Raw genomic sequence first — 19377 nt, 5'->3', positions numbered from 1 at the left:
AGGCTCGGAGCAGTTAAGGAACTTGCTTAAGGTTTCTTAAGGAGGCAAACTTGAAATTGGAAAACGCTTTCCGTTCAGTGTGCACTCCAGAGAGTGAAAGGCGGGGGATCCCAGGGTGGATGTCACTGACCTGGCCGAGCAGGAAGGAGCAAAGGCTGAGCTCCCAAGAGCAGGAAAGTTCCAGCAGCGCCCCTCCACCAGGCGCACCCCCGGAGCCTCCCGTTCCATCCCGTCACCCCCGGTGCCCAGGCAGCGTGGGCGGGAGGGCGCTGGCATGGGCTCAGTTTGGGCTCTGCTCCGTCTTGGCTCCTAGATCGTGCCTGTGTCTGCAGGAAGACGACGACTGCGCCGGGACCCAACCAGGAAGTTTCACTGAAGTGCAGCTGAGTCAGGGAGGCCAGGGAACCACAGACTGGACCAGGGGCCTGGACCTGGGGGCAGAGGCCAGCGGAGCAGCCTCGGGAGTGGGTGGGGCAGGGCTGTGACGAGGGGAGTAACCTGTTAACATGAGGCTGATACACAGGGCTGCACCGGGGGCTCTTTCCCAGTGATTCAAAACCCCAGGGACCCACACCCAGGTTAGGGAGCAATGCAGCCACATGTGGCTGTGGAGAGGGGCTCCTGGCCTTCAGCTCTGAGGCCAGGACAGAGAACCTGCGGATATGGCCAACCCACTTCCTCCTCAAGGACAGCCCAACTTCAGGGTAGCTTCCATCTAGTTTCCCCCTCATTCTTGGTCCAGGAGGCGTGTGTGTGTCCAAGAGAGCAATGAGGTTCCCTAAACTGCCTTGGTTGTTCCCTGCGTCTCGAACACTCTTCCTGCCTTGCTTCCTTGAGGTGTTTCTCAAGTGGTGCCTCCTGACTACCCTTTAGAACTGCATCATTCCCCAGGCCTTCTGCCCTCCCCATACTCCCAACCAGCTGACTGACCCACATTGTATTTGTCTGTCTGCCTTCTTCCCATTAGAACGAGGCTCTGTGTGGGCAGAAATCTTGGCTTGTCTTGTTCACTGTTGTGTCTCCAATGCCTAGACTGGTACCTGGCACAGAATATCAGTTTTTATTGAATAAGTACATGAATAAATAAGTAGGATTGGGACTTCCCTGATAGTCCTGTGGTTAGGACTCCACACTTCCACTGCTGGGGCCCAGGTTCAATCCCTGGTCAGGGAACTAAGATGCTGCAAGCTATGCAGCATGGCTAAAAAAAAGAGGGGGGAGTTATTTTTAATAAATAAGTAGGGTTGAGCTAGAGGGAAGGGCACCTGCAAAGTCAAGTGAAAGTAGGATTTCCAGGCTGCACAGGGGACTCTGGGTAAATCTTTTCCCTTTTGAGCCTCAGTTTCCCTTCTATATGATGAAAGGCTTGGGGCTTGGACCAGTAGTCCCTAGCTCTGGTATGCTGCGCCGACAACCCAAGCCCTTGCCATTTCTCTGGAGGGAGCATAACATGATAAAAACAAACCACTAGGGAGATAAATGGATGAGTCAGCTGGGAACTGGATGGACTTGGGAGGCGGGGAGGGTTTGAGACAGGCAGAGGGAGGAAGGGGCCCAGTAATAATCACAGGGAACCAGTGGACAGGAGGCAGGATGATGAGAGAAGATGGTAGAGAAATCCCACGGAGGGAGGCAGGGCTTGGTAATCAGATCTCTGGGACGGAGAGAGAAGACTTTAAACGTTTGGCCAGTTTGGAGCCTGTGGAAATGGAGGGACATGGTATGCTAAGACCGCGGACCCTAAGGAGCCAGACCCGTCTTCTCCTCATCGGTATTCACTCTCCTAGCCTTGTAGCAAAAGAGAAGACCTTCATGACACCCTAAACCATCAAATAAACAGGAAGTCTTGGGTTTATTTGTGAGAGTGTTTAATGGCCCATGTCCAGAAGTTGGAGGTATCCTTCCCACCTCCCATGCGTGCACATGCATGCGTGTGCACACATACGTGCATGCGCTTCCACGGGCCAAAGGAAGAAGGGTAGAGGCAGACTGGCCTTTTACCAAAGCAGAGCCAGGAGACTTGGCGGCCAAGGGGCGAGTGTGCAGCAGGCTGGGGTGATCCGTGCAGACCTCTCCTGAACCTCTCCTCCACTGAGGGTCCTCCTCTCTCATATGTCTCTCAGCTCTACAACAGACAGGGTACTCACTCAGCGCCTCTCTGCCCCACCTCTCTGCCCCCGGCCACCACTGTGCTCTCCAAGCTCACCTGTCAGAGTTTGGAGCTGGTAACCTGGGTTGTGGCCACAGTCCGGTCCACTGGCCTGGGGTGGCCGTTGTTTCTGCCCATGCCAGGCTGCAGCCCAGAGGGCGCTGGCTGCTAGAAGCTTGCTGAGAAAGATGCAGGCCAGGAGGAAGAGGATGGAAGTGGGTGGGAAGGGGCTCTCTTCCGAAAGGCTCCTTGGAGAAACAAAGAGGGCATGTGGGAGGTCATGAGGGGACACACAAGCTGGAATCTGTCCTCAGAGAAGGAATGGGGAGACCCTGGGAGCTCGGGGGGCTGGGGACACCTCCCCCACCCACCACCAGCCCTGGATGAGGCTTTATGGGGCTTGGGAGAACCTGTAGTCAGGAGTTCCAGTCACGGATCTGCCTGCTGAGTGCTTTTAAACAACCACCTCCCTCATTGAGCGGTCTTCTGCCTTCGTGATGGTATGATGTGTGGTGTGTTTGTGTGTGTGTGTGTGCACACACATATGCACTTCATGGTTATACTAACAGTGTTTAAACACCAGTACATAGTCAAGAACCAGTCAGAACTGATTCTGGTCCTGTCAGGGAAGCAGGAATCTGGGGGTACCAATTTTGTGCTGAAATATTAATCCTAAAACTTTCGTTGTTGCTGAACTCTGAGGATTCTGTCTGAGGGCTGCCAGGGGAAGGGGTGAGAGGCCAGTCATTCAAGAGTCTTGGAGCATCAGCTATTTATAAACTGTTAGGGAAGTTTTGCAATATTTTAACAACTGGTACAGTCACACCAACACACACTGGCTGGTTGGAGGGGTGTTTAGACAAGATCATATACAGATACCTTCTTGTTCCAGTTGCCTTGGAACCTGTACTTCTGGCACCCGCCACCCCCCAGCTGCCACCCCATGCCTGGGCTCTGCAGGGCGGAGGTCTACCCAGGGATCTTAGCAAAGACTTGTCACTATACCTGGAGATGCTGTGCTCCACCTGGGCATTCTCGAAGCTCTCGGGCCCCTCAGGGATCCAGAGGTCTCCAGGGTCCTGGTAATCACGGGGGTCTGTGGGAGACAGAGCCCATGAGATGCTAGTCCCCTTCTTGAAGCCACAGTGGAGAGGACCCCTCTGGGTGGGGTGAAGCTATCTTGGACCTCACCCTGTGTGGATCAAGTTGTTAACGTCTCTGAGCCTCAGTTTCCTCACCTGTAGAGTGGAGCAATTAGGAATCCCTTCCTAATAATAGTGTTGCAGGATTCAGCGAGAACATCCTGTGTAGTGCCCATCACTTCATAGGAGCTCAGTGACTGCACCCCCCACCCTCCTGTCACACAGGGTCTTTGGGAAGAGCAAATGAGATGGTGGATGTTTCTGAAAGTCTGGTGTGGACTGTCAAGCTGTCTATACCAGCTACAGATTATTCTTGTTATTCGTTTCCTGCTGTATCTGTGGGAGTCAGCTGAGCCTTAGACTCTGATAGGATCGCAGTGTTTCCTCGCCACCTACTCCCGTGGAGGCAGGGTTTGGGGTCTAAGGCAGATGGTCTCACCTACCCTCCCCATCTTAGACAAGTTTTTGACCTTCATATCCATGATAAGGGGCCATGTTAGGGGGAAGAGTTGGACAAAGAGAGAAGGGATCTGTAACCTCAGATTTGTTCTTCTTTGGGACACAGGAGACAGACAGAAGGCTTTCCTGGAGGGCACCCCCTGTGCAAGCTCAGGGGTGAGAAGGACCCCACCACTCCCTATCTCACCTAGTTAAACCAGGAATGATGATCCTAAGCAGTTAGCAGCAGGAGACTGGGGTGAGGGCTGTCACTGACCCCAGGAACTGTAAAACTGTCGCTTGTTTCTCACCGGAGCAATACGGGGTCAGTGGCACAGACTCCATCACCACCATTTAAAGATGGGGAAATGGAGGCCCAGAGAGAAGCAGTTGCCCCGGGTCACAGCAGTGTTCCTTTCTGGGCCTGTTTTTCTGTACCAAGTTGGTGCTTAATCTACATCGGTAGGTGCATTGGGTGGTTGGGTGAGGGAATGAGTGAATGTCCTCCTACTCCTTAAGGACCACCTCAGTGCTCACATCTCAACGGGATGCCAGATGGATAAAGCTGTTTGGAGGGGAGCAGGACCACAGCTAGCTCCTAAGTGTGTAAAGGACTGTACCCTTCCTGCAAGCGATGCAGTCCTCCACCAGGGGGCGCAGCCTGGAGCGGGGCACAGGGCTGGATGGTGACCCGCCTCGTGCAGTCAGCAATCTGTACAACCGGCCACAGTGGCCCTCAGTTGAGCAGGGGGACAAAATCCACACCGTGGGATCTCCCAGGACCCCCAAAAGCCCCGAGGGTGGTCGGTCCTATACTCAGAGCCCCAGCCTCAGATGCGGGGTGCAGTCAGCCGCCCACTCACCAGCCAGCACCTCCACCAGGACCTTCCTGAGGGTGTCAGCCTCGCTGCCATGGAGGCTCTGGCACTGGTAGAGGCCAGCGTCGTGGGTTTGAAGATTCCGCAGCGTGATGGTGAGTGTGCCCCCCAGGGCGTCGTCCGTGATGGCCGTGCTCCCGTTGCGCCTCTTCAGGAAGGACAGCAGCCACGAAGGGTGGGTGCTGACCACTTGCTGGCACAGGCCTTCTTCACCCAGCTGGCGGCACCAGGCTTTGCGTCTCCCCCAGTGCTTCAAGGAGTTGTAGGGGCAGGAGACCCGCAGGGACCGGCCCATCGTGCCCTGGAACACCGTGGTGTTGTGCGCTCGGGACAGCTCTGGGGACGAGACGTTCCTTCACTGTACCACGTGTTTACTGAACACCTACTATGTTCACTGAACAGAAGAGACAGAAATCCTGCCCTTAAGGAACTCAGGTCTACATAAGTTGGGAGAAGGTGGCACAGCCCAAGTATGTGTTTATAGGAAATGAGGAAACCTGGGTCCTGGGTCTGGCTTTATCACCACTGGACTTGTTGGACCTCTTTAGAGAAGTAATTGACCCTCTCTGAGCCTATTTCCAGAGACATTTGGTCTTGAAGTTCCCTCCAGTGCTAGTCCACACGTGTTCTTCCTGTTATATGGAATCATGCCCTCCTCTCTCCCCCTCCATCTCAAGAGAGCAAGGCCAGTGGCCTCTCAGGCCTGGAGCTGGTCCCACAGGGGGCTGAACGCTCCATCCCCAAGCCCGCCATGCTTGCTAACTCTGCAGCTGCCCACACCAGTCCCAGCCCCACATTCTCCTCTTTGTGACCTTTAGCTTCCAGCTTCCCTATTTCTGTGGCTTTGTTCCCCTTTCAGGAGGGATGCATCTCAGAGCTATTTTGGGGGAGACATGAGGCTGCTATTTTAGGGACCCTCCTTGGGGTGGGGGAGCGCCAGTCTGGTGCCAGGGCAGGGGCTGAAAGAGAATCATCCAGCACCCTCTGCCTCAGCCTCCCTTCTCTTCAATCACTTTGTCAACCACATGGGTGACAGAAACTTGCCAGGAATAGGGAGCTGGTGGCCTGCCTTTTGGAACCAGAGAGATCTGAGAAGCAATATCCCCCATACCACCCTGTCCATCTGCCTCCAGGCAGACCAACATGCCCCCACTTTCCCTGCTCCACCTCCAGCTAAGAAACTCCAGCTTCACTGGAACATTCTCTCCTCTCACCCACATGTGACTTTTCCTCTGGAGGGAGCAAGAGGCATCCCCCAATGAGAAAAGGCTGTCATGTGCAAAATTCTGGGGTGCTCATCCCTGCAGCTCAATCACAGAATCTTCACCCCCAGGGCGGAGGACAGGAGGGCCTTCAGAGCCCAGGAGGGGTACCCCAAAGATGCAGATTCCCAGTGCTGGGTTCTTTTCTCCCTCCCACCCTGCTACTCCTCTGGGACTAGTTTTATGCTCAAGTGGTTCAGAATTTTAGGGGCTCTTACCAATGCTCCCCAGACTTCCCCCAACCACTAGCTAGTGCTGAGATGCCACCATCAGAAGTCCTTCCCTTTCTAGGTGTCCAAATCCACCAGCCTCTGATGCCTCCACCAGCATGGAGAGCTGATACTGGAGAGGGAGGGAAAGCGTGGAGAATACTGGGCACAGTGGGAAGCAAGGGTACAGGACATGCGGAGGATTTCAGTCATCTTTAGAGTGTGGCTCAGTGCTCCCCACCTACCCACTTGCCACATACTCAAGGAAGGGGAGGGAGTGTCGACAGCGGAGGGAGGGACTCCTACCTGTGACAGTGAGCAGGATGAGCAGCACGACAGGCTCCATGTCACCCTTCCCTTGTGGACGACAGACGCAGGGTGCCTTGTGCAAGAGCTCGTCTTTTCACAAGGGTCAGGCTCCCCAGACACTGCCCACAGGAACTGGCTCCTGGAGGTTGAGCAATCGTCAGGACTGGGATCTGGCTTCATGATTCAGGGAGGGGGAGCAGAGCCCGGAGGTCAAGACGGGAGAGGAGGAGCCACCGCTGCAGCCCAGCAGGGGGCGCTGTGGATCCCAGACCTCTGAGAGGGCAGCCCAATGTCCAGCCTGTACCAGCCTTCTCATTGGTTGAGAAGATGATCCTTTCTCCACTCCATTGCCTTAGTATCTTCATTGAAAGTCATTTGACATGTAGTCTTCATCTTGACTGTCCATTCTGTTCCATTGATCTATGTGTTGATCTTTTACCAATTACACCCCATCCTGACTACTCACTGGGGCTTTACCTTTTTTTAAATTGGAGTACAATTGCTTTACGATGTTGTGTTTCTGCTGTACTAACAAAGTGAGTCAGCTGTTTGTATACATATATCCCCTCCCTCTTGAGCCTCCCTCTCACCCCTGGCCCCAATCCCAACCCTCTAGGTCATCACAGAGCACTGAGCTGAGCTCCCTGTGCTATGCGGCAGCTTCCCACTAGCTAGCTATTTTACACATGGAGTTGGTGATGGACAGTGAGGCCTGGCATGCTGCAATTCATGGGGTCGCAAAGAGTCAGACACGACTGAGAGACTGAACTGAACTGAATGTATATATGTCAGTGCCGTTTTCCCAATTCGTTCTACCCTCTCTTTCTCTCTCTTAGTCCACATCTCTACATTTATATCTCTATTCCTGCCCTGAAAATAGCTTCATCAATACCATTTTTCTAGATTCCATACATATGCGTTAATATGCAATATTTGTTTCTCTCTTTCTGACACTTCACTCCGTATGACAGACTCTAGGTCCATCCACATCACTACAAATGACTCAATTTCATTCCTTTTTATGGCTGAGTAATATTCCATATACCACTTCTTCTTTATCCATTCATCTGTCAATGGGCATTTAGGTTGCTTCCATGTCCTGGCTACTGTAAATAGCGCTGCTGTGAACATTGGAGTACTTTTTAAATTATGTGTCTTTTTGAATTATGGTTTTCTCAGGGTATATGCCCTAGTGGAATTGCTGGGTCATATTCATTGTAACTTTATAACAAGTCTTAAAATCAGATGATGTAATCCAACTACACTGTTCCTTCTCAAAATGGTTTTAACTGCTTTCGTAACTTTGCTTTGGAATGTATATTTTAGAATCTGCCTGTCAATTTCTACCCCCTCCACTCTCTCCAAAGCCAATCAGGCTTTTGATGGGGTTTCATTGGCTCTATAGATTAATTTGGGAGGAACTAGACATCTTAATGGACTTCCCTGGTGGCTCAGCAGTAAAGAATCCATCCAACTGCAATGCAGGAGATGCAGCTTCGATCCCTGGGTCGGGAAGATACCCTGGAGAAGGAAATGGCTACCCACTCCAGTATTATTGCCCCCAAAATCCCATGGACAGAGGAGCCTGACAGGCTACAATGCATGGGGTTGCAAAAGAGTCAGACATGACTTAGCAACTAAATGACAGACATTGTAACACTGCTGAGTCTTTCGATCCATGGACACATTTTAGCTCACCATTTATTTACTTCTATGGCTTCTGTCACCAATGTTTTATGGTTTTCAGCATACAAATCTTTCACGTATTTTGTTAAATTTCTCTTGGTCCATGATTTTGGTGCTATTTTAAAAGTGTTTCTAGCTTCCAATATCTTAGCCCGAAACCAAACTCTGAAATCCCATGAATCTTTACCTTACTTCCAGTTCCATTTATGCTGCATTCTGACCTCTTCTGCCCACATCCTTCCTACCTGAGAAAAGGGTATGATTTTTGTTCCTCTAAGCCTCATAGCAAAGGACAGGCACCAAGAAATCTCTGCCAATTCATGTATATGAATTCACAGCATGTGCATATCAAACTCTTTCTTCTCTAAGCTTGTGCTGATTCAACCCCCTGATTCTCATATCTGAGCACAGGAACATTCTACATGACCCCACTTCCAAGCACAGAATCCTTCCTTTCCATTTGCTAAATCTGCATTCAAAGATACCCAGGACCTCATACCTGGTCACAGATCTCTCCCTCTCTAATACATCATTCACTCTGAATGCCATCATTCTCTGATTATTGTGGTTATTCAATTGCTCAGTCATGTCTGACTCTGTGACCCCATGGACTGCAGCACTCCAGGCTTCTGTGTCCTTCACGAGCTCCCGAAGCTTGCTCAAACTCGTGTTCATTGAGTCACTGATGCCATCCACCATCTCATCCTGTCATCCCCTTCTCCTCCTGCCTTCAGTCTTTTCCAGCATCAGAATCTTTTCTAATGTTCGGCTCTTCGCATCATGTGGCCAAAGTATTGGAGTTTCAGCTTCAGCATCAGTCCTTCCAATGAACATTCAGGGTTGATTTCCTTTAGAATTGATTGGTTTGATCTCCTTGAAGTCCAAGGGACTCTCAAGAGTCTTCTCCAACATCACAGTGCAAAAGCATCAATTCTTCAATGCTCAGCCTTCTTTATGGTCCAACTCTCACATCCATACGACTACTGGAAAAACCATAGCTTTGACTAGATGGACTTTTGTTGGCAAAGTGATGTCTCTGCTTTTTAATACAGTCTAGGTTTGTCATAGCTTTACTTTCAAGGAGCAAGCGTCTTTTAATTTCATGGGTGCAGTCATCATCTGCAGTGATTTTGGAGCCCAAGAAAATAAAGTCTCTTACTGTTTCCACTGTTTACCCATCTATTTGCCATGAAGTGATGGGACCAGATGCCATGATCTTGGTTTTTTGATTGTTGAATTTTAAGCCAGCTTTTTTTACTCTCCACTTTAACTTTCATCAAGAGGCTCTTCAGTTCCTCTTTGTTTTCTGCCATAAGGGTGTTATCATCTGCATATCTGAGGTTATTAATATTTCTCCTGGCAATCTTAATTCCAGCTTGTACTTCATCCAGCCCGACATTTCACATAATGTACTGTGCATAGAAGTTAAATAAGCAGGATGACAATAGACAGCCTTGACATACTCCTTTCCCAATTTGGAACCAGTCCATTTTTCCATGTCCAGTTCTAACTGTTGCTTCTTGACCTGCATACAGGTTTCGCAGGAGGCAGGTAAGGTGGTCTGTTATTCCCAACTCTAAGAATTTTCCACAGTTTGTTGTGATCCACACAGTCAAAGGCGTTAACATAGTCAATAAAGCAGAAGTAGATGTTTTTCTGGAATTCCTTTTTTTTTTTCTATGATCCAATGGATGTTGGCAATTTGATCTCTGATTCTTCTGCTTTTTCTAAATCCAGCTTGTACATCTTCAAGTTCTCAGTTCACATACTGTTGAAGCCTGGCATCGAGAATTTTGAGCATTACTTTACTAGCATGTGAAATGAGTGCAAGTGTGCAGTAGTTTCAACATTCTTTGGCATTGCCCTTCTTTGGGATTGGAATGAAAACTGACCTTTTCCAGTCCTGTGGCCACTGCTGAGTTTTCCATATTTGCTGGCATATTGAGTGCAGCACTTTAACAGCATCATCTTTTAGGATTTGACATAGCTCAGCTGGAATTCCATCAGTTCCGCTAGCTTTGTTTGTAGTGATGCTTCCTAAGGCCCATTTAACTTCCCACTCCAAGATGTCTGGCTCTAGGTGAGTGATCACACCATCATGGTTATCTGGGTCATGAAGATCTTTTTTGTATAGTTCTTCTGTGTATTCTTGCCACCTCTTCTTAATATCTTCTGCTTCTGTTAGGTCCATACCATTTTTGTCCTTTATTGTGCCCATCTTTGCATGAAATGTTCCCTTGGTATCTAATTTTCTTGAAGAGATCTCTGGTCTTTCCCATTCTATTGTTTTCCTCTATTTCTTTGCATTGTTTACTTAGGAAGGCTTTCTTAACTCTCCATGCTATTCTTTGGAACTCTGCATTCAGATGGGTATATCTTTCCTTTTCTCCCTTGCCTCTGGCTTCTCTTCTTTTGTCAGCTATTTGTAAGCCCTCCTCAGACAACCATTTTGCCTTTTTCTTGGGGATGGTTTTGATCACCACCTCCTGTACAATGTCATGAACCTCTGAGCACAGGAACATTCTACATGACCCCACTTCCAAGCACAGAATCCTTCCTTTCCATTTGCTAAATCTGCATTCAAGGATACCCAGGACCTCATACCTGGTCACAGATCTCTCCCTCTCTAATACATCGTTCACTCTGAATGCCATCATTCTCTGATTATTGTGGTTATTACCATAGTTCTTCAGGCACTCTATCAGATCTAATCCCTTGACTTTATTTGTTACTTCCACTATGTAATCATAAGAGATTTGATTTAGGTCAATACCTGAATGGCCTAGGGGTTTTCCCTACTTTCTTCAATTTAAGTCTGAATTTTGCAATAAGTTCATGATCTGAGCCATAGTCAGCTCCTGGTCTTGTTTTTGCTGACTGTATAGAGCTTCTCCATCTTCTGCTGCAAAGAATATAATCAACATGATTTCAGTATTGACCATCTGGTGATGTCCATGTGTAGAGTCATCTCTTGGGTTGTTGGAAAAGGGTATTTGCTATGACCAATTCATTCTCTTGGCAAAACTCTGTTAGCCTTTGCCCTGCTTCGTTTTGTACTCCAATGCCAAACTTGCCTGTTACTTCAGGTATCTCTTGACTTCCTACTTTTGCATTCCAGTCCCCTATGATGAAAAGGACATCTTTTTTGGGTGTTAGTTCTAGAAGGTCTTGTAGGTCTTCATAGAACCAGTCAACCTCAGCTTCTTTGTCATTAGTGGTTGGGGGATAGACTTGAATTACTATGACATTGAATGGTTTGCCTGGGAAATGAACAGAGATCATTCTGTCCTTTTTGAGATCTCACCCAAATACTGCATTTCAGACTCTTGTGTTGACTATGAGGGCTACTCCATTTCTTCTAAGAGATTCTTGCCCATGGTAGTAGATATAATGGTCATGTGAATTAAATTCACCCATTCCCATCCATTTTAGTTCACTGATTCCTAAAATGTCAATGTTTGCTCTTGCCATCTCCTGTTTGACCACTTCCAATTTACCTAGATTCATGGACCTAACATTCCAGGATCCTAGGCAATATTGTTCTTTACAGCCTCAGACGTTACCTTCACCACTGGACACATCCACAACTGGATGTCGTTTCTGCTTTGGCTCAGCCTCTTCGTTCTTTCTGGAGCTATTTCTCCACTCTTTTCCAGTAGCCATATTGGGCACCTACCAACCTGGGGAGTTAGTCTTTCAGTGTCCTATCTTTTTGCCTTTTCATACTGTTCATGGGGCTCTCAAGGCAAGAATGATGAAATGGTTTGCCATTCCCTTCTCCAGTGGACCACGTTTTGAACGAACTCTCCACCATGACCTGTCTGTCTTGGGTGGCCCTGTACAGCACAGCTCATAGTGTCATTGAGTTAGACAAGATTGTGATCCATGTTATCAGTTTGCTTAGTTTTCTGTGATTGTGGTTTTCCTTTTGTCTGCCCTCTGAAGGATGAGAATAAGAGGTTTGTGGAAGCTTCCTGGTGGGAGGGACTGGCTGTGGGTAAAACTGGGTCTTGCTCTGGTGGTCAAGACCATACTCAATACATCTTCAATCCAATTTTCTGCTGATGGGTGGAGCTGTGTTGCCTCCCTGTAGTTTGGCCTGAGGTCAAACTATGGTAGGGGTAGTGGAGGTAATGGTGACCTCCTTCAAAAGGCCTTATTCGAGCATGCTTCGGCTCCCAGGACTGTTGTAGTCAGTGCCCCTGATTCCGTGCAGCCCACGGTTTGATCTATGCCTCTGCTGGAGACTCCTGAGCCCTCACAGGCAAGTCTAGCTCAGCCTGTTGTGGGATCACTGCTCCTTTCTCCTGGGTCCTGGTGCACACAAGGTTTTGTTTGTGCCCTCAAAGAGTCCATTTCCCTGGGGGTTCTCAGTCCTTTTGCTGGATCCCCAGGTTCGGAAATCTGTTGTGGCCCTAGAACTTTTGCAACAGTGATTGCATGCATGCATTTATTCACTTGCCATGTATGTGCTGGAGAACTCAGGTCTCTTGAAGCCTCGGGGTTCTTAGATACAATGACAATATAGCTGAGGGAAGCCCTAGAACCAGAAGCATGACTTGGAGGAACTGATGTCTAACTTTGACTGAGACTTAACAGCTGCTGAGCCATCGTTTTAAAATGCATGGAGGTGGGGGGCGGTCCTAAGATAGTGGAGGAATAGGATGGGGAGACCACTTTCTCACCCACAAATTCATCGAAAGAACATTTGAACACTGAGCAATTCCACAAAACAACTGCTGAATGCTGGCAGAGGACATCAGGCACCCAGAAAGGGAGCCCATGGTCTTCAAAAGGAGGTAGGACAAAGTATAAAAGATAAAAAGAGAGACAAAAGAGGTAGGGGCGGAGATCCATCCTGGGAAGGGAGTTTTAAAAGAGGAGAAGTTTCCAAACACCAGGAAACACTCTCACCGGAGGATCTGTGGGGAGTTTTGGAATTCCAGAGGGCAACATCAATTCAGTTCAGTCACTCAGTCATGTCCAGCCCTTTGTGACCCCATGAATCGCAGCATGCCAGGCCTCCCTGTCCATCACCAACTCCCGGAGTTCACCCAAACTCATGTCCATAGAGTCAGTGGTGCCATCCAGCCATCTCATCCTCTGTCGTCCCCTTCTCCTCTTGCCCCCAATCCCTCCCAGCATCAGAGTCTTTTCCAATGAGTCAACTCTTCGCATGAGGTGGACAAAGTACTGGAGTTTCAGCTTTAGCATCAGTCCTTCCAATGAACACCCAGGACTGATTTCCTTTAGGATGGACTGATTGGATCTCCTTGCAGTCCAGGGAACTCTCAAGAGTCTTCTCCAACACCACAGTTCAAAAGCATCAATTCTTCGGCGCTCAGCTTCCTTCACAGTCCAACTCTCACATCCATACATGACCACTGGAAAAACCATAGGCTTGACTAGATGGACCTTTGTTGGCAAAGTAATGTCCCTGCTTTTCAATATGCTATCTAGGTTGGTCATAACTTTCCTTCCAAGGAGTAAGCGTCTTTTAATGTCATGGCTGCAATCACCATCTGCAGTCATTTTGGAGCCCAGAAAAATAAAGTCTGACACTGTTTCCACTGTTTTGCCATCTATTTGCCATGAAGTGATGGGACCAGATGCCATGATCTTAGTTTTCTGAATGTCGAGCTTTAAGCCAACTTTTTCACTCTCCTCTTTCACTTTCTTCAAGAGGCTTTTTAGTTCCTCTTCACTTTCTGCCATAAGGGTGGTGTCATCTGCATATCTGAGGTTATTGATATTTCTCCCAGCAATCTTGATTCCAGCTTGTGCTTCTTCCAGCCCAGCGTTTCTCATGATGTACTCTGCATAGAAGTTAAATAAGCAGGGTGACAATATACAGCTTTGACATAGTCCTTTTCCTATTTGGAACCAGTCTGTTGTTCCATGTCCAGTTCTAACTATTGCTTCCTGACCTGCATGTAGGTTTCTCAAGAGGCAGGTCAGGTGGTCTGGTATTCCCATCTCTTTCAGAATTTTCCACAGTTTATTGTGATCCACACAGTCAAAGGCTTTGGCATAGTCAATAAAGCAGAAATAGATGTTTTTCTGGAACTCTCTTGCTTTTTTGATGATACAGCAGATGTTGGCAATTTGATCTCTGGTTCCTCTGCCTTTTCTAAAACGAGCTTAAACATCTAGAAGTTCACAGTTCTTATACTGCTGAAGCCTGGCTTGGAGAATTTTGAGCATTACCTTACTAGCATGTGAGATGAGTGCAATTGTGCGGTAGTTTGAGCATTCTTTGGCATTGCCTTTCTTGCGGATTGGAATGAAAACTGACCTTCTCCAGTCCTGTGGCCACTGCTGAGTTTTCCAAATTTGCTGGCATATTGAGTTCAGCACTTTCACAGCATCATCTTTCAGGATTTGAAATAGCTCAACTGGAATTCCATCACCTCCACTAGGTTTGCTCATAGTGATGATTTCTAAGGCCCACTTGACTTCACATTCCAGAATGTCTGGCTCGAGGTGAATGATCACACAGTTGTGATTATCTGGGTCGGGAAGATCTTTTTTGTACAGTTCTTCTGTGTATTCTTGCCACCTCTTCTTAATATCTTCTGCTTCTGTTAGGTCCATACCATTTCTGTCCTTTGTTGAGCCCATCTTTTCATGAAATGTTCCCTTGTTATCTCTAATTTTCTTGAAGAGATCTCTAGTTTTTCCTATTCTGTTGTTTTTCTCTATTTCTTTGCACTGATCACTGAGGAAAGCTTTTTTATCTCTCCTTGCTGTTCTTTGGTACTCTGCCTTCAGATGCTTATATCTTTCCTTTTCTCCTTTGCTTTTCACTTTTCTTCTTTTCACAGCTATTTGTAAGGCCTCCTCAGACAGCCATTTTTCTTTTTTGCATTTCTTTTCCATGGGGATGGTCTTGATCCCTGTCTCCTGTACAATATGACAAACTTCCATCCATAGTTCATTGGCACTCTGTCTATCAGATCTAGTCCCTTAAATCTATTTCTCACTTCCACTGTATAAGGGATTTGATTTAGGTCATACCTGAATGGTCTAGTGGTTTTCCCTACTTTCTTCAATTTAAGTCTGAATTTGTCAATAAGAAGTTCACAATAAGGAGTTCATCAATAAGGAGATGATCTGAGCCACACTCAGCTCCTGGTCTTGTTTTTGCTGACTATATAGAGCTTCTCCATCTTTGGCTGCAAAGAATATAATCAATCTGATTTCAGTATTGACCGAAATGGACATCTGATGATGTCCATGTGTAGAGGCAACATAACCAGGAGGAAAAATAAATAAATAAAACCCACAGATTATGTGCCTAACAGCAACTCCCAGCACTCACATCCGCCACCAGCAAGCCGGGGCTGAACAGGGAGGCATGGGCTGCACTGCTTGGGGTAAGGACCAGGCCTGAATGCCGTGAGAGCAATCTGAGGGAACTAACATGAGATAGAAACCCAAACTGTGGGATAGCCAGAGAGAGAGAGAACTATCCCGGGAAAAGCCCTAACCTAAGGCACTGCCAGGCCTGCTCACAGAACAAAGGACTGAGCAAATACCAGAGGAGAGCTAGCCGGCTATGGACCAGCCCATCCCGTGCCAGAGACAGGGAAACAGGTGGGGGACAGCCAGAGCCGGAAAGGGGCAACCTCGGCCCCAGAGAGGCATCCTCTACCAAACTGCAAGCAGGCTCCCAGTCGCTAACCAAGACTTCTTGGGATTCTGGACAGTAGACATCTGCTGGGAGGGTCGCAGCCAGAGATCAACTCCCCAGAAGAGACACACGTCACACCTGAGACGGGTGCGCCCGCTGCCATCCAGGAAACTGAGCGGCTGGGACCAGGGAGGTGATAAGATGCACTCCCTACCTGGGGAGACTACGCTCACCAAGCACCCGGTCGCCTGAGCTGCTTGGACCTGGGAAGGGCACAAAACGCAGGCCCAACCAAGACTGTGCCTTTGTGGAGTACCCGAGAACCTGAACCTGAGTGGCTTAGACCTGGGAAATGCACACAACCCAGGGCCCACCTCAGACAGTTCCCTGGCAGAGCAACCTGGAGCCTGAGAAGTGTAGACCAAGAAAGTACACACGCCATGAGCGGGGGCAAAACCAGTGCAGCCGAGACACTGGGAGCACTCCCCACACACGCCAGTGATACTGCTTTGCAGTGTTCCTCCCTCCTCACAGCATGACTGAACAAGCGAGCCTAAATAAGTGACCACCTTCTCCCTCTTGTGTCAAGGCGGAAATTAGATACTGAAGAGACCAGCAAACAGAAGCTAAAATAAACAGAGGGAACCGCTTTGGAAGTGACAGGTGCGACAGATTAAAACCTTGTAGTTAGCACTGCCTATATTGGAAGGGGCCTATAGATCTTGAGAAGTATAAGCCTGATCAAGGAACTATCTGAAACTGAACTGACCCCACACTGCCCGCAACACCTCCAGAAAAAATTCCTAGATATATTTTTACTATTATAATTAAATTTTTTTAATTTTTAAGTCCATTACTCCTTTAATTTTCATTTTTATAACCTACTATTACCTTGCAAAAAAAAAGACCCTTTTTTAAAGCAAACTTCATATATATATTTTATAATTTTTGTGACTTTGTTTTGGTTTTTTTAATATTGTATTTTTGAGAGTCTAACCTCTACTCTAGATTTTTAATCTTTGCTTTTTGGTATTTGTTATCAATTTTGTACCTTTAAGAAACCAATTTTCCACCATTTATTGTGATCCACCCTGTCAAAGGCTTTGGCATAGTCAATAAAGCAGAAATAGATGTTTTTCTGGAACTCTCTTGCTTTTTTATGATCCAGCGGATGTTGGCAATTTGATCTCTGGTTCCTCTGCCTTTTCTAAAATGAGCTTGAACATCTATCTGGAAGTTCACGGTTCACGTATTGCTGAAGCCTGGCTTGGAGAATTTTGAGCATTACTTTACTAGCCTGTGAGATGAGTGCAATTGTGCGGTAGTTTGAGCATTCTTTGGCATTGTCTTTCTTTGGGATTGGAATGAAAACTGACCTTCTCCAGTCCTGTGGCCACTGCTGAGTTTTCCAAATTTGCTGGCATATTGAGTTCAGCACTTTCACCGCATCATCTTTCAGGATTTGAAATAGCTCAACTGGAATTCCATCACCTCCACTAGGTTTGCTCATAGTGATGATTTCTAAGGCCCACTTGACTTCACATTCCAGGATGTCTGGCTCTAGGTGAGTGATCACACCATCGTGATTATCTAGGTTGTGAAGATCTTTTTTGTACAGTTCTTCTATGTATTCTTGCCACCTCTTCTTAATATCTTCTGCTTCTGTTAGGTCAGGAAGGAAAGTTAGAACTGGACATGGAACAACAGACTGGTTCCAAATAGGAAAAGGAGTTCGTCAAGGCTGTATATTGTCACCCTGCTTATTTAACTTATATGCAGAGTATATCATGAGAAACGCTGGACTGGAAGAAACACAAGCTGGAATCAAGATTGCCGGGAGAAATATCAATAACCTCAGATATGCAGATGACACCACCCTTATGGCAGAAAGTGAAGAGGAACTAAAAAGCCTCTTGGTGAAAGTGAAAGTGGAGACTGAAAAACTTGGCTTAAAGCTCGACGTTCAGAAAACTAAGATCATGGCATCTGGTCCCATCACTTCATGGCAAATAGATGGGGAAACAGTGGAAACAGTGTCAGACTTTATTTTTCTGGGCTCCAAAATCACTGCAGATGGTGATTGCAGCCATGAAATTAAAAGACGCTTACTCCTTGGAAGAAAAGTTATGACCAACCTAGATAGCATATTGAAAAGCAGGGACATTACTTTGCCAACAAAGGTCCATCTAGTCAAGCCTATGGTTTTTCCAGTGGTCATGTATGGATGTGAGAGTTGGACTGTGAAAAAAGCTGAGCGCCAAAGAATTGATGCTTTTGAACTGTGGTGTTGGAGAAGACTCTTGAGAGTCCCTTGGACTGCAAGGAGATCCAACCAGTCCATTCTGAAGGAAATCAGCCCTGGGATTTCTTTGGAAGGAATGATGCTAAAGGAATGATACTCTGTCCACCTCATGTGAAGAGTTGACTCATTGGAAAAGACTCTGATGCTGGGAGGGATTGGGGGCAGGAGGAGAAGGGGACGACAGAGGATGAGATGGCTGGATGGCACCACCGACTCTATGGACATGAGTTTGGGTGAACTCAGGGAGTTGGTGATGGACAGGGAGGGCTGGCATGCTGCGATTCATGGGGTCGCAAAGAGTTGGACACGACTGAGTGACTGAACTGAACTGAACTGAAGAAACCAATCTTCAGTACCCATTTTTACTTGAGAGTGTGATTACAGGCTTGATTGCTCTCTCCCTCTTTTGACTCTCATTTTCCTCCACCAGGTTGCCTCTATCTCCTCCCTTCTCTTCTCTACCCAACTCTATGAATCTCTTTGTGTGTTCCGGGCTGTGGAGAACACGTAGGGAACTGATTACTGGCTGGATCTGTCTCTCTCCTTTTGATTCCCCCTTTTCTCCTCCTGGTCACCTCTGTCTCCTTCCTCCCTCTTCTCTTCTCTGTGCAACTCCGTGAACCTCTCTGAGGAGTCCAGACTGTGGAGAGCACATAGGGAACTGATTACTGGCTAGCTTACTCTGTCCCCTTTTGATTCCCTCTCTTCTCCTCCTGGTCACCTCTATCTCCCTCCTCCCTCTTCTCTTCCCATGTAACTCTCAGATGTCCCTCACTGTGGAGAAGCTTTTCATCATTAACCTAGATGTTTTATCATCAATGCTGTATAGATGGAGAAGTCTTGAGGCTACTGTAAGAATAAGACTGAAAACCAGAGTCTTAAGTCCAAAACCTGAGAACACCAGAGAACTCCTGACTCCAGGGAACATTAATCGATAAGAACTCATCCAAAAGCCTCCATACCTACCCTGAAACCAAGCAACCCAAGAGCCAACAAGTTCCAGAGCAAGACATACCATGCAAATTCTCCAGCAATGCAGGAACATAGCCCAGAGCTTCAATATACAGGCTGCCTAGATCAGATCAGATCAGATCAGGTCAGTCGCTCAGTCGTGTCCAACTCTTTGCGACCCCATGAATCACAGCATGCCAGGCCTCCCTGTCCATCACCAACTCCCAGAGTTCACTCAGACTCATGTCCATCGAGTCAATGATGCCATCCAGCCATCTCATCTTCTGTCGTCCCCTTCTCCTCTTGCCCCCAATCCCTCCCAGCATCAGAGTCTTTTCCAATGAGTCAACTCTTCGCATGAGGTGGACAGAGTATCATTCCTTTAGCATCATTCCTTCCAAAGAAATCCCAGGGCTGA

General features: G+C 47.6%; 2 protein-coding genes and 1 non-coding gene across 5 annotated transcripts in view; 1 reads left to right on the top strand and 2 right to left on the bottom strand.

The window, feature by feature from the left end:
- Window positions 1-19377, bottom strand: part of OARD1 (O-acyl-ADP-ribose deacylase 1) — a 160234-nt gene that overhangs the window by 88121 nt on the left and 52736 nt on the right. The gene's annotated exons all lie outside the window — the stretch shown is intronic.
- TRNAG-UCC (transfer RNA glycine (anticodon UCC)) lies at window positions 1102-1173 on the top strand. The gene has a single exon. It is a non-coding gene; the product is annotated as a tRNA-Gly (tRNA).
- Window positions 1887-6503, bottom strand: TREM2 (triggering receptor expressed on myeloid cells 2). Its single transcript, XM_055571450.1, has 5 exons — window positions 6385-6503; window positions 4593-4943; window positions 3155-3245; window positions 2207-2397; window positions 1887-2125 (listed from the first exon to the last, which is right to left on the bottom strand). The coding sequence occupies exons 1-5, from the start codon at window positions 6422-6424 to the stop codon at window positions 2109-2111; spliced, it is 690 nt and encodes a 229-aa protein (XP_055427425.1). The 5' UTR covers window positions 6425-6503; the 3' UTR covers window positions 1887-2108.

Source organism: Bubalus kerabau, chromosome 3, assembly GCF_029407905.1.
Source record: "Bubalus kerabau isolate K-KA32 ecotype Philippines breed swamp buffalo chromosome 3, PCC_UOA_SB_1v2, whole genome shotgun sequence".
In the NCBI taxonomy this organism is placed as follows: Eukaryota; Metazoa; Chordata; class Mammalia; order Artiodactyla; family Bovidae; genus Bubalus; species Bubalus kerabau.
This window is presented reverse-complemented; position numbering and strand designations above follow the sequence as displayed.

Excerpts from the sequence above, each read along its gene's own strand:
- TREM2 (XM_055571450.1), bottom strand. The coding sequence starts at position 6,424 with ATGGAGCCTGTCGTGCTGCTCATCCTGCTCACTGTCACAG. Across the intron at positions 4,944-6,384 it reads CATCCTGCTCACTGTCACAG|AGCTGTCCCGAGCGCACAAC; the intron begins GTAGGAGTCCCT and ends TCTCGTCCCCAG. Across the intron at positions 3,246-4,592 it reads CCTGGTGGAGGTGCTGGCTG|ACCCCCGTGATTACCAGGAC; the intron begins GTGAGTGGGCGG and ends TGTCTCCCACAG.